This window comes from Dipodomys spectabilis, unplaced genomic scaffold (genome assembly GCF_019054845.1).
Source record: "Dipodomys spectabilis isolate Male_0828 unplaced genomic scaffold, ASM1905484v1 ptg000422l, whole genome shotgun sequence".
Taxonomy (NCBI): Eukaryota; Metazoa; Chordata; class Mammalia; order Rodentia; family Heteromyidae; genus Dipodomys; species Dipodomys spectabilis.
In genome coordinates this window covers 3,892,501-3,905,753 of record NW_024871099.1, presented here as the reverse complement: position 1 = coordinate 3,905,753, position 13,253 = coordinate 3,892,501, and the positions used below count along the sequence as shown (strand labels likewise).

At 52.7% G+C, this 13,253-nt stretch overlaps 1 protein-coding gene across 1 annotated transcript in view; it reads right to left on the bottom strand.

The window, feature by feature from the left end:
• Window positions 1-758: 758 nt before the first annotated feature.
• Window positions 759-13,253, bottom strand: part of Chst8 (carbohydrate sulfotransferase 8) — a 94,604-nt gene continuing 82,109 nt past the window's right edge. Inside the window, exons 3-4 of the mRNA XM_042668146.1 lie at window positions 2,685-2,722; window positions 759-1,928 (exon numbers count right to left, since the gene is read on the bottom strand). Coding sequence (XP_042524080.1) covers window positions 816-1,928; window positions 2,685-2,722 — 1,151 coding nt within the window. The 3' untranslated portion in view covers window positions 759-815. The remainder of the gene's footprint in view (window positions 1,929-2,684; window positions 2,723-13,253) is intronic.

Sequence of the window (13,253 nt, the reverse complement as noted above, 5' to 3'; positions counted from 1 at the left end):
ATTCCTGACCGCGGGGGCTCTCTCCTTGGGGCCTCAAACTTCCCTGGTCGTCATAGCTGAGCTCCCGCTGTGGGGGAAAGGGCATCCATCCCAGCCCTCAGCATCTCCCTCAGCCAAGGGAGTCTGTGACAAGGGACAGAGCCTCTGTCCCCCATCTGCACCCTTACAGCCCGGTTGCTTTGAGAATACCTCAGTTCTGGGATGAGCTACATTGAAGAAAGTAAGACCTGGTGAGTGGGCGTGGCCCTCGACAGATAACCACGCCCCTGGCAACAGGCCCTGCCTTTGGCACTTGGCTCCGCCCCTAGCAGATAGCCTTGTCCATGGCAACAGGTCCCACCCCTGTCAACTGGTCTTGCCCTAGCAGCTGTTATTTCCTGGCAACAGGGCCATCTCCTAGCAACCGACTACTCCCACCTCGGCTAACCACGCCCACTCCTGGCAACAGCCCCTCCCGTCAGCTGGCTCCACCACCAACCAACAGTTCTGCCTCCTGGCAGCTGGCCCCGCCTCCGGCAGCTAGCCACACCCCTGACAACCTGGGCCTAGCCCAACAGCGAAATCCTCTCTTGGTCATAAGCCCCACCCCAGAAGTTAACCACGCCCCTGACAACCTGGTGCATCCACAGCAGCTCGCCTGAACCTGGCAATAGGCCCCGCCCCCACACCACTGGCCACGCCCCTGCATAGAACCACGCCCCCTGCAGATAGCCACGCCCCCGACAACGTGGCTCTGCCCTGACATCTAAGTCCTCTCCTGGCAGCAGGCCCCGCCCCTGTAGCAGGCCCCGCCTCCGGGCAGCAGGCCCCGCCCCTCAGTACAGGTCCGCGAAGGGCTTGGAGTAGTTAAACATCAGGTAGTCCATGTAGTAGAAGTCGTAGGTGCGCTGGCGCTGCAGGGCGGACAGCTGGGCAAAGTACCGGTGGGTGATCCTCGCCGTGGTCCGCGCCTCCTGCGCGTGCCGGTCCTTGAAGCGGGGAAAGGTGAGGTTCCGCGGGGCGTGGATGAGACTCAGGAAGAAGTTGGCGTCGTCCTCCATGCTCTCGAACTTGCCCACGAAGTCGTAGTCGATGAGGCAGGGGCTGCAGAGGCGGCTGACGTGGTCCCAGTGGATGTCCAGGCCCACGGGCCGGTGCACGTCGAGGAGATACTGGATGAACTCGGGGAACCGCACGCCGGAGCCGGTCCGCAGGGCCTCCCTGGAGGCGTTGGCCCGGTACCGAGCCACGATGGCCTTGCCGAAGACGGGGTGGTAGTAGCTGTTGGGGTGTTCGAACTTGTCGCGGAAGGCCGAGACCAGCCTCTCGAAGGGCTCGCGGACGAACAGCATCTTGGTGTAGGTGCTGAGGCGGTACAGGATGCCCTGGCGGTCGAAGGTGTCCAGGCGCCTGAGGGCGCTGCCGTAGTGCACCGTGTTGTGGTGCAGGTCGGCGGTGGACGAGGCCAGGCCGGCCAGCACCATCAGCACCCGCTTCCAGTTGGAGCAGCCTGCCTTGGGCACCTCGCAGTACAGCACGCGGTGCCGGTCCTCCACGAAGATGCGGGACACGTGGCGGGGCGTCACGGACCTGCGGCTGCTGCTCGCCCGGTACTTGGCGCAGGCCTCCCGCATCAGCCGCTTGCGGTCCTGCTGGCTGCGGTGCAGGGCCACCCAGTGGCTGTCCGCAGCGCGGGGACCCGGCCCCGCCGAGGTCTCCGAGGAGCGGTTGCTGGCCCTCCCGGCCAGGCCCGCGGGCATTTTTTTGATGAGCAGCCGGCGCCGGCGCTGGCGGGGTCGCAGGGGGGCCCCAGGGTGGGGGTGTGGTGGAGGCTGATCGGGCATCTGTAAGCAGCGGTCCCCCGGGGACCGGCTGGACGTGTCCTGGGGGACCCTGTCGGTGTGTACGTTCAAGTCACCATCCTGGGAACTGCCGGGTGGCTGGAGATTCTGGAACAAGAAGGGGAAATGGTTAACTAGGAAGGAGTCTTTCCTTCCTTCCTTCCTTCCTTCTTTCCTTCCTTCCTTGTTTTGTTTCTTTTGCGTCAGTTGTGGGACTTGAACTCAGGGCCTGGGCTCTGTCCTTGAGCTCCTTTTGCTCAAAGCTAGTGCTCTGCCACTTTGAGCCACAGATCTACTTCCAGTTTTCTGGTGGTTCACAGGAGATGAGAGTCTCACAGACTTTCCTGCCCCGGCTGGCTTTGAACCATGATCCTCAGATCTCAGCCTCCTGAGTAGCTAGGATTACAGATGTGAGCCACTGGTGCCCAGCTTGCGGGTGATATTTTTATGTAATTGAAGGGAGAAGGGGCTTGATTCTGCAAGGTGTGTTCCCTCTGGTCTGTTACACCTGAAATGCAATTCACAACTTCTACCACAAGATGGCGCTGCCTTTCTTCCTAGGAAACCCCGCCTCGCTTGGATGAGCGGTAGATGCTATTGGCCTTGAAAGGCTGGCTCAGATTTACTCCATCTATTAGCAACAGTCCAAAGGAGCCATCTAATAGGAAGGAGAAATTCATGGATCTAAAGCCCTGGGTGTTGTTCCCAAGGCTCCTGGGAAGGACTTGGTTCCATTTTTCTTTCCAAGAATAGATTCCCTGGGAGCTCCACATTGTCTTCCTGCCTTTCTCCAACTCCTCCTCCCCCTCCCTCTACTTCTCCCAGGCTGTGTGTGGTAGGATTTATCTGAATCTGGAAACTTACACTGTGAAGCTGTAGTGGCCGGATGTGGAGTTTTAGTCCTGAAAAGCAAAGAGAGAACTTTAGTCACAGAAATACCACATGGCCCCTATGGACCTGCTAACCCCAGGGTGCTCAGATTAGAGGGAGCATGGAAGACAGGTTGTGGGGAGGGGAGGAAGGGCTTGGTTTAATGCTTAGAGCCACTCCATCCCCTACCTACATGGAAGATGTGGTTTGGCTAGCTTCTGATGCTAGTTTCTCTCATCTGCCTTCCTGCTGTGTAACTTGAAGCCAACCTGGGCAAGAAAGTCTGTGAGACTTTAAAAGAACCACCAAAAAGCCAAAAGTGGGAGTGTGGCTCCAGTGGTAGAACCCCAAGCCTTGGGTGAAAAAGGCCCTCTGTGATTTTCATTCAAGCTCCAGTTTTACAGATTCAGCCAGGGTCTGGACTTGGCTTAGAGGCTGGCTGCTCAGTCTATGGGTGTGATGTCACATCGTTACTCATTAGCAAGTCGTGGTGAGAAGACTAAAGTCATCTCTGGGCTCAAAGGCTACATTCCTCGAGCTTTCTGGAACCTTCTTGAGGTCCCACGAGAGGTAGGAATAAAGGCAGAACTTGGGTACACTGACTCTTCTGCTGATCTTTTCGGGCTGAAAACAGGTGTGAGCCCTTGTTGAGAAAGAGCAGTATGCCTCCTGTCCTGGCCATGCGTGCACGTGTGTGCATGTGCGCGTGAAAAAGATCTTTTGGTCTCTTCCAAAGAGACTGCAGGCAATCCCCACAGGACTTGAGTGAACAGCAGGTGCCTGGCCTTGGATTAAAGCCCCTCGACGTGTCCCCCTCTCCCCCCGAGCCTGTGTCCCTCTTCTCAGTGACACCCCCCATCCTGGGTCTCTCTCTGTTTCCAGAGCTCCTTTCTCTCCAGTGGGTGGGGAGCTCTCTCCCGCAGCCGGTGATGACAGATCTCTTCACTATAAGGGACCCGCCATAGCCACTCTGTTTTCCTCCACGCCACCGGGTTTCCTTAATTATTTTCTTCTCCTGGTGGCAGCTGGCTTTGCTAAATCACCTCTCCATCTCAGAGTCTCAGATGTGGGAATTTATTCCCCTTGTCAACCTGTCAACCTGTCAAGGTGTGATGGCGCTTATTTATACTCCTTTTCTGGAGCAAATGAGTCATACAAGATTTGGCCAAGAGTAGGACTGAGGTGCCGCATTCAGACACCACGCTGCCAGTCTGTGAGGTCAGGTGAGCTAGGTGTCATCAAGGCTATGCCCCGCACCCTCATCCACTTTTATGGATAGGATTGGACAGGAGGGCACTACCTTCTTCTGTACCTTCAGGTTGTGAGCCTAAGGGAGTTCCCATGGTTACCCATGCTGAGCATATGTCCATCAAGGCTATGTCCCACCCCTTCCCCCCCTCCCCCCCCCCCCCAGCCACTTTTGTGGACTGGATTGGACGGGAGGGCATTCGTCTCCAGGCTCTGAGCCTGAGAGAGTTCCCATGGCTACCCAAGCCTAAGTATGTGTCAATCAAGGCTGAGCCCCCACCCCTTGTCCATTTCTCTTGACAGGATTGGACAGGAGGGCACTGTTTTCTTCTCAGTACTTCCAAGTACTGAGCCTGAAGGAGTTCCCAGGGCTACCCGCTCTGAGGCTGGCAGGAAACTTCCTGCTAGACAGAGCCTGGTGCTGGGTGAATCTCCTCATTCCCTGCCCACGTTTTTCCACACCATCCTGGCTGTAATTACCCTCTTAGGAAAAGACAGTGCCTTGTGGACAATAGCCTGTCTCAGAAACCCTTAAACTCCAAAAGCAGCTCATTTCTCTCACATGCAATCCTAGCTACTCAGGAGGCTGAGATCTGAGGATCATGGTTGGAAGTCAGCCTGGACAACCAAATCCATTGAGACTCTTACTTCTAATGAACCAGCAAAAAGCAAAAGGCCAGAGGTGGAAGTATATATAGCTCAAGTGGTAGAGCACCAGCCTTGAATGAAAAAGGGAAGGAACAGTGCCGGGCCCTGAGTTCAAGTACTGTGCCTTGTGAACTCCACCCTGGGTCTCTGCTTGGGCTGAGTTAGACTCATGGTCATTGGGCCTCCTGATTGAGGCGTTTTCTCCTGGTCCCAATACCTTGTATCTATCTGCCATCTGCTCTGTCAAGTCCAACATCCACTAACTTACTCAACAGGTCAGGGGACTCCTCTCCCCCCTCCCCCCGCCCCCTCCCAACTCCCTGGGAAGACAAGTAAACTCAGGCTGGCCTGTGCTGGGGTGGAAGGCCTAGAGGGGAAGCCCTGGTTTGTAACTTGCTTCTCCATGAGTGGACTCTGTCCTGAGTCCCAGCCATGGGTCCCACCCCCCCCTTGACGCTTGGGATTGGCGGACAGTGAGACCTCATGCCATTTTCTCTACAGTTTTTACCGCCCAGTGCCTGTGCTCTGGTCAGCGGCACGAAGTCCCAGGGGCAGACAGTGGGCACACGGTCCACTGGGCTCCAGGAGAAAGCCAAGGGCACTGCCCGGCCTCCACGGAGAACACACAGGATTTCTGAAGGAGGGGGCATGTTGTTTCTTAGGGCTTTGCAGAAAAATAGGAGAGGGAGAGAGGAAAGGGAAGAAGAGAGAGGGAGATGGAGAAGAAGAGAGAGAGAGAGGGAAAGAGTGAGAGAGAGAGGTGGGGAAGGAGGAGAGAGAAAAAGAGAACAGGCGGTGGGGAGAGGGAGGGAAGATGGAAGAGACCTAGGGAGAGATGGAAGAGGGGGAAGGAGGGAGATGGAGGGAGGGAGAGGGGAAAAGGAGGGGGAGAGAAGGAGGAATATATAGAGGGACAGAGGAAGAGAGGGAAGGAGAAAGAAGGAGAGGCAGAAAAGGGGAGAAGAGAGGAAGGAAGGGAAGGAGAGAGGGAGAGAGAAGAGGGGAGAGGAGAGAGACCTCCCAGTGTGGCCTTGGGACCGTTCCTCAACTTCCCTGACTTTGCCCTCTGTCAAATGGCCCGCAGATGTGCAAATGTCAGGAGACACCGGCTGGGCACCAGCTCCAGTCCCCTGGATGGAAGCTTCTAGTCCCCATGTTCCATTCCGATGCCCCCCGCCCCCCCGCAGCCCCTGCAGAGGCTGAGTCTCCCCAAGCCCCAGTTCTGGGTGCTCGCTGTGGGTGACAGGGATACATGGGTGGCTAAGGGAGAGGCCTGGAGGATTTGCCTGTCTAGGGTTGATGGACATGGACGGCTCTGGCGCTCCTGGTTTTGTCTGAATTCCTTCCTTCGCCTGGGTGATTGGGATTTGAGAAGCCTCCGGGTGGGCTGCTGACAGCTCAGCCTTGGCTGAGATCAGATCTCCGAGCTGCCTGTCAGTCACCCAGCCAGCTCGAAGCTGGTCTGCGAACCTGGCTCACCACTTTGGAGGACCGGACTCCTGAGCACGAACCTGTTCCTTGTGCCTTACTCAGTCTCCTGAGTAGCTAGAATTACAGGTGTGAGCCACTGGCACCCGGCTATGATTTTGTGTGAATGTGTGCTGGTTCTGAGGCTTGAACTCAGGCTCTGGGCTTTGTCCTTTACTTTAGTTTTTTTTTTTTTTTTTCTTCTTTCTTTTTTAAGGCTTGTGCTCTACCACTTGAGCCACAGATCCACTTTCCAGCTCTGTACTGGTTCATGGGCGATAAGAGACTCATGGACTTTCTTGTCTGGGCTGGCTTTGAACTGCAGTATTTAGATCTCAGTCCCCTGAGTAAAATAGGATAATAGGTGTAAGCCAATGATGTCATGGAACTTGTTTGTGTGTGCATGCACGTGCGTGTGTGTGTGTGTGTGTGTGTGGCAGGAAAGTCCAAGAAACTCTTACCTCTATTGAACCACCAAAAACCTAGATGAGAGCCGGGCACTGGTGGCTCATGCTTGTCATCCTAGCCACTCAAGAGGCTGAGATCTGAAGATCGAGTTTCAAAGCCAGCCTAGGCAGGAAAGTCTGTGAGACTCTTATCTCCAATAAATCACACACACACACACACACACATACACACACACACACACACAAAGCTCTAAGTGGCGCTGTGGCTCAAGTGGTAGAGTGCTTAGCCTTGAGCAAAAGCAGCTCAGGGACAGTGACCAGGCCCTGAGTTTCAAGCCCCAGGACTGGCACCAAAAAACCCAATAGTAAATCATGCTGGAGCCAGAGGTTGGGTAGGTGGTGTTTCATAGGGGGAGGGGCTGTTTGTGTGCGCCCCCTCCCCCTCCGAAAAAAGAACATCTCCAGACCTAAGCATCTGCCCTTCCCTGGACAGGTGTCAGGCCGTCAGAAGCAGCAGGCTGGGCGGCCTATTATGGTGGTGACCAGGCCGAAAGATAATGATGTGCGGTCCCGGAATGCGCTACTCCAGCCGCAGCGTCAATTACGGAGCTGGCCTGTGGCTGTCAGAGCTGTCATCGCTGTAGCCTGTGATATTTTGAAAAGGCACACGAGTAAATCCGTCTTAGCGGATGATTCTTTTGAAGTGCGTGCCTCCCTGCCCTGCCTCTCCCCTGCAGGCCCTTCTCTCCTGAGGGGAGGGGAGGCACTGCTCCAACCCCCCACCCCTTCCCCAAGGAGAGTAGTGGGGTTCCTCCCAGGCCATGCTGAAAAGCATCTCAGGATGGATGCCCGGATGGTGGTGTGCTGATGGCTAATGCTGTCTCCTGATGGCTGGTGTGTGTGTGTGTATGTGTGTGTGTGTGTGTGTGTGTGTGTGTGCGCTGATGGCTAATGCTGTCTCCTGATGGCTGGTGTGTGTGTGTGTGTGTGTATGTGTGTGTGTGTGTGCTGATGGCTAATGCTGTCTCCTGATGGCTGGTGTGTGTGTGTGTGTGTGTGTGTGTGTGTGTGTGTGTGCTGATGGCTAATGCTGTCTCCTGATGGCTGGTGTGTGTGTGTGTGTGTGTCTTTGAGTCTCAGCCGTAGTCACTCCCCCATGGTCCAGGCTCCAACCCACTGTACCTCCCTGCCACCAGCACTGTCTTCATTACCAGGAGGACATTGAGTGAGGGAAAATTATATTCAGGGGCCCCCTACCTGCCACCCTCCACTCAACAGAACAGAGATGTCAAGAGAAGGCTAGAAATGGCTTTGGAACAATCTGGGGGTGGGGTGGAGGGGATAAACTATTTGATGCCAAGAGTATGAATAGCCACAGACCACATTCAAAAGAAGGGCAGAGGCAGGCACTGGTGGCTCACACCTGTAATCCCAGCTACTCAGGAGGCTGAGGTCTGCCGATTGTGATTTGAAGCCAGCCTGGGCAGGAAAATGGATGAGACTCTGATCTCCAATGAACCAGCAAAAAGGTAGATGTGGAGCTGTAGCTCACGTGGTACAATGCTATCCTTAAGGGAAAAGCTAAAGGACAGAGCCCAGGTCCTGGATTCAAGCCCTAGGACCAAGGTTGGTGGGGAGGGGGGGGGAGGTGAAGGGGACTGGAAGGAGCTACTGGGTTCCTGGAAGACATTGTCCCAAGTTCCTGAATATTCCTTTCAAGGCATATTGTGCGTGTGTGTGTTCTCCTTAGTCTCCCGCACATAAGCAGATAGACGGCGAAAGTCTGAAAATTAGATCCAGCCAGCTTGGCAATAAATATGCTCACCATGTAATGGCTGTTTCGAGGGTGGCCAGGTCACTGTGAAAGGATTGTTAGACTTGTTCTGAGAGCTTTTTTCTTTCTTCCCCCTACTTCCTTTGAAATCTAGCCAGGGCGCTGTTCACAGGATGAAGTAACTCGATCACAGGCATGAAAGCAAGCCCCTCCTGGCTGCCTGCATTTCACATCCCAGCCTTCCATCACTAAGCAGGTGTTTTGGGCCCCTCCTGGCAATAATAAGACGTGTTACTTCAGGAAATAAAAGCAGCCACGCTCCTGTGTCACAGGCCTTCCAGGCCCATGCAGTCCATATTAATTAATGAAATTAATGATTCGAGAGCTGGGCAATCGCCGCTCAGCCCACCGAGGCGTCTTCTGCAGGATTAAACGTCATTCGTTCTAATGACTTGATTTATGCCTGCAGGTTTACAGCTCCAAACAAAATATTCTGATGACGGCGATAAATCATACCAAAGATGTTTACAGTGGCGACTAGCATGTTTTTCTCTTGGTTTGGGAGTTGATGGGAGAATGGTGGGTGTAGGGGAGGGAGAAGCCACGGGGACATCAGAAACGTAAGATACTTGACTTTTTTGTTTCTGGTATCGGTCCTGGGACTTGAACTCAGGGCCCGTTGGGTGCTGTCCCTTAGCTTTTTTGCCCAAGGCTGGGGCTCTACCACTTGAGCCACATTTCTACTTTGGGCAACTTTTTTGGTCAGTTGTGGGGCTTGAACTCTGGGCCTGGGTGCTGTCCCTGAGCTCTTCAGCTCAAGGTGAGTGCTCTACCACTTGGGCCTCAGTGCCACTTGTCCTTACTGGAGATTAGAATCTCACAGACTTTCCTGCCTGGGCTGGCTTTGAACTTCGATCCTCAGATCTCAGCCTCCTGAACAGCTAGGATTACAGGTGTGAGCCACCAGTGCCCAGCTCACTTGGGCTTTTTGATGGTTCATTGGAGATAAGACTCTCTTGGGGTGGGGGGTGGGGAAGGGATAGTAGGAGAACAACAAAGGAGGGGGTAACAATGTTTGACAAGAAATGTACTCATGGGGCTGGGAAGGTGGCTCAGTGGTAGAGCGCTTGCCTTGCATGCCCGAGGCCCTGGGTTCGATTCCTCAGCACCACATAAGCAAAAAGAAACAAGCCGGAAGTGGCGCTGTGGCTCAAGTGGTAGAGCGCTAGCCTTGAGCTGAAGAGCTGAGGGACAGCACCCAGGCCCAGAGTTCAGCCCCACAACCGGACCCCCCCCAAAAAAAGAAATGTACTCATTACCTTACTCATGTAACTGTACCCCCTCTGTACAGCACCTTTACAGTTAAAAAAAAAAAAAGTCTTGAGTTTGTTTGTCCAGGCTGGCTTTGTTTGAACTGAGATCCACCTCGGCCTTCTGAGTAGCGAGGGTTATGGGTATGAGTTAGCCAGATATCTGGCAAAATTTGCTGATTCGTTTTATCCATTAAATGTTAAAAGCTACCTTCAATGTCAGAAGACAAAGCTCCCATCCATCTTTGACTAAAACAAGGCAGAGGAAGCAATGTTGTTTTATACAAGTCTGGTTGATTTTGATAATGAAAACCTTTAGAGGAACATAGAATTCTGCAACCTTTCTAATTCCAAGCAGATAAGGAAGAATGGTAATGCATTCCAACTTCCGAAGCCAAAGAAAAATTATACATATACATACATACATATATATATATGTATGTATGTATAGCCTTTATCACCTAATTTAATAACATTGCCAGAGAAGTATCTTAGGAGAAATGGAAAATGCCATTTCAATGATAAAATATGCTGTCTTGGATGGCAAGTGTTTTAATTGCCACAATCAGAATCTAGGCACACGTCTTTGCCAACCCTGACAGACGTGGCTAATGGCAGGGTGTGGGTAACGAGCCACACAGAAGGAAGGGGTCGACTTGTGCTGATTCCCCAGAGAACCATCTTCCAGATCCGACAGCTGTCTGGGCTCCGAGTCTCTCATTCCCATCGCTGCCTTGTGAAGTATGAATCGGTGCTGATATTAATATTAATCGGCCAACACATTAATATTAATCATCTAATATATACTTCCCATGACAACAAGAGATAAAGGAATCTTATTATGTGGCAGATCAGGGAACACAGAATATTTAAGGGGATTTCTTCGGGAGGCATAAGCTTTATAAAAAGGACTATGCTTCTTAGGTGTTTCTTTTCTTGTGTGTGTGTGTGTATGTGTGTGTGTGTGTGTGTGTGTGTGTGTGTGTGTGTGTGTGTGTGTGTGTGTGCGTGCGCACGCCAGTCCTGAGGCTTGACTTCAAGGCCTGGTGCTGTCCCTGAGCCTTTATGGTTAAGGTTAGTGTTGTAGCACTTGAGCCATAGTTCCACTTCTGGCTTTTTGTGGCTGATTGGAGATAAGAAACCTAACCCTCATTCTCCTCCCTGAGCAATCAGTCAACCAACCAACCAACCAACCAACCAACCAACCAACTAACCAACCAACCAACCAATCAACCAATCACTCAAGCAAGCAAGCAAACAGAATCCGTGAACACAGAATCAACCAGGCAGGTACTTCTCACAGCCCTCAGCTCCCTCCCAGCCTCTCCTAGCCTGGTGGAGAGAGGGTGGTGGTTACTGACGCAACTTGCTGTGTGCCAGGCTCTCGAGTGTGGGTAGAGAAGGGATCCTGGCTGTAGTGGGGTTCTAGCAGGGCAAGTTTGGAAGATGGGTACCAAGTCTTAAGAGTTTCACCCTAGGGCTGGAAATGCATGAAGCCCTGGGCTCGATTCCTCAGTACCACATACACAGAAAAGCCAGAAGTGAAGGACAGTGCCTAGGTCCCGAGTTCAAGTCCCAGGACTAGCAAAAAAAAAAAAAAGTTTCACCCTGCTGACCTGGTGAGCCAGCTTTTCTTGGTGGATACTCAATTCACCTATATGACTTGGTTCTAACCATTAGCTGGCATTGCTTGTTATTAGTGTCTGGAATCAGAGGGCTGCCTGGGGGAGGGGAGCCTCGGTTGGGGGTCAAGGGTGGGATATTTGCCTCAATGACACTAATGTTACATAATTGGAATGGAAACAGGGTCTTGGCCTGAGGCCTCCCCCCAAAAGACAGCCTGCATATTGAGATGGGGTAGAAGGGCTAAGAGTCACCTTCTTGCATGCAGGCTTGTTGCCTTCCTCCAAAGGTAAATGCACCTTGGAGCACAATTAACATCTTAAGCACTAATTATTTTACCTGGGAGTCTAAGTCAGAGGAGCCTTCAATTTCCATTTAATTAGAAAAAGATGGTCATCAGTTATGGAACCCCCAGGAGGGAAGTCCCGTGCTTTCTCAACACGGAGCAGAGCTGAGTAGGTAGAGGTCTCAAAAGCAGCGAGGACTTGAACTCAGGGCCTAGGCGCTGCTCCTTAGTGTTTTTGTTCAAGGCTAACTAACACTCTACTCCTTGAGCCACAGCTCCACTTCTGGCTTTCTGCTGCTTCTTTAGAGTCTTACAGACTATCCTGCTGGGGCTAGCTTTGAACCTCCATCTTCAGATCTCAGCTTCCTGAGTAGCTAGGATGTCAGGCGTGAGTCACCTATGCCCAACTTGTCTTTTCTATTTTGTTCCCTTTTCTGCAACAGTATCCGTTTTCAAGACAACCCAATGGAAGAGGAAATGGGATTTTTATTAAAAGGAGAGCTTACGACTCTCCTCTGGCTCCTCTTGCTCTTGATAATAATCTGAAGTCATAATGAAATCCTTGTGTCCCCTCTCCCCGCAGCCAGCTTGGCAGCACTGGAGGTTCTGCAGGAGAAGCTGTTTCTTGAAGGGAGCAGAGAGGGGAGGTAATCAGACACCCCAACAGAGAGCCTCAGGCTAATTACCAGCACAGTTTCACCCCTGGTCTTGACAGCCAGGGCCTTCTGGGAAAAGCTGGAAACTTGGGCACCGATGTGTATGGAACATTGAAAATGATACTTGGCTTTGGCTTATTTCTCCTCTTTGTCCCCTTAGGGTCATCTTATTAAGACATGCAAAGCCCTGATGAGAAGGTGGGCACCCCTGTCCCCTCCCTTCCCCGCCCCCAAGGGCCTGGCTGGGTGTGAGGTGGGCTTTCTCCTCAGGCAGCCTGGGTGGAAGGTTGCAGGGTGGAGGTTAAAGGTCACATGGAGGTGGCCCAGGACTCAGATAGGGGCTGATATTCATGAGTACTCCAGATAGACTTCAGGTTGCCCCAGAGAAGAATGAGCAGACCTGAGCCCTGAAGAGATTGAACTCAACCATGCGATGGGTCCAGAGCCCCCCTTCCCAGGCCACTGCGAGCCCTGCCCTCATGACCCCTGTGACCCCAGGTGACTGCCCTGTTCCTCGCTCTCACCTCTCTTCTTCCTCTGGAAGGATAGCCACTTCCTGCCTTCCTTGCTTTTCTTTTTGTGGGTTGTGGGGCTGGAACTCGGGGCCTGGACATTGTCCCTGAGCTCTTTTTCCTCAAGGCTAGCATTCTACCACTTTGAGCCACAGCACCACTTCTGGTTTTCTGGTGGTTCATTGGAGATAAGAGTCTCTTGGGGACTTTTCTGTTTGGGCTGGCTTCAAACTGCGATCCTCAGATCTCAGCCTCCTGAGTAGCTAGGATGGCAGGCATGAGCCACCAGTACCTGGCTGAAGTCCTTTCTTTCCTCCCATCACTTCTTCTCCATCCTTCTACCCCTTCCCAGAATAGGTTTACCAGTTGTTCTAGGCTAAGGTCAAGTCTTCATGACAGCATCCGAGCAAAGTAAGGTTGGGCATCGACAGCTTCTACTATAATAAGTTATAGGCAGAGGTCTACACTAGAGTGACCCCCGCAAACCTGTCTCCTCATTTTTAAAAAACAAATCTGTAGCGTGTAGTATTTACAGGCCATTCCCTGACGTCAAACACATACTTAACCAGAGTTCTTCCCAGCCTGAAATTATTTATGGCTTCACATTCACTGGAGGAAAAGCAATTTTCTCC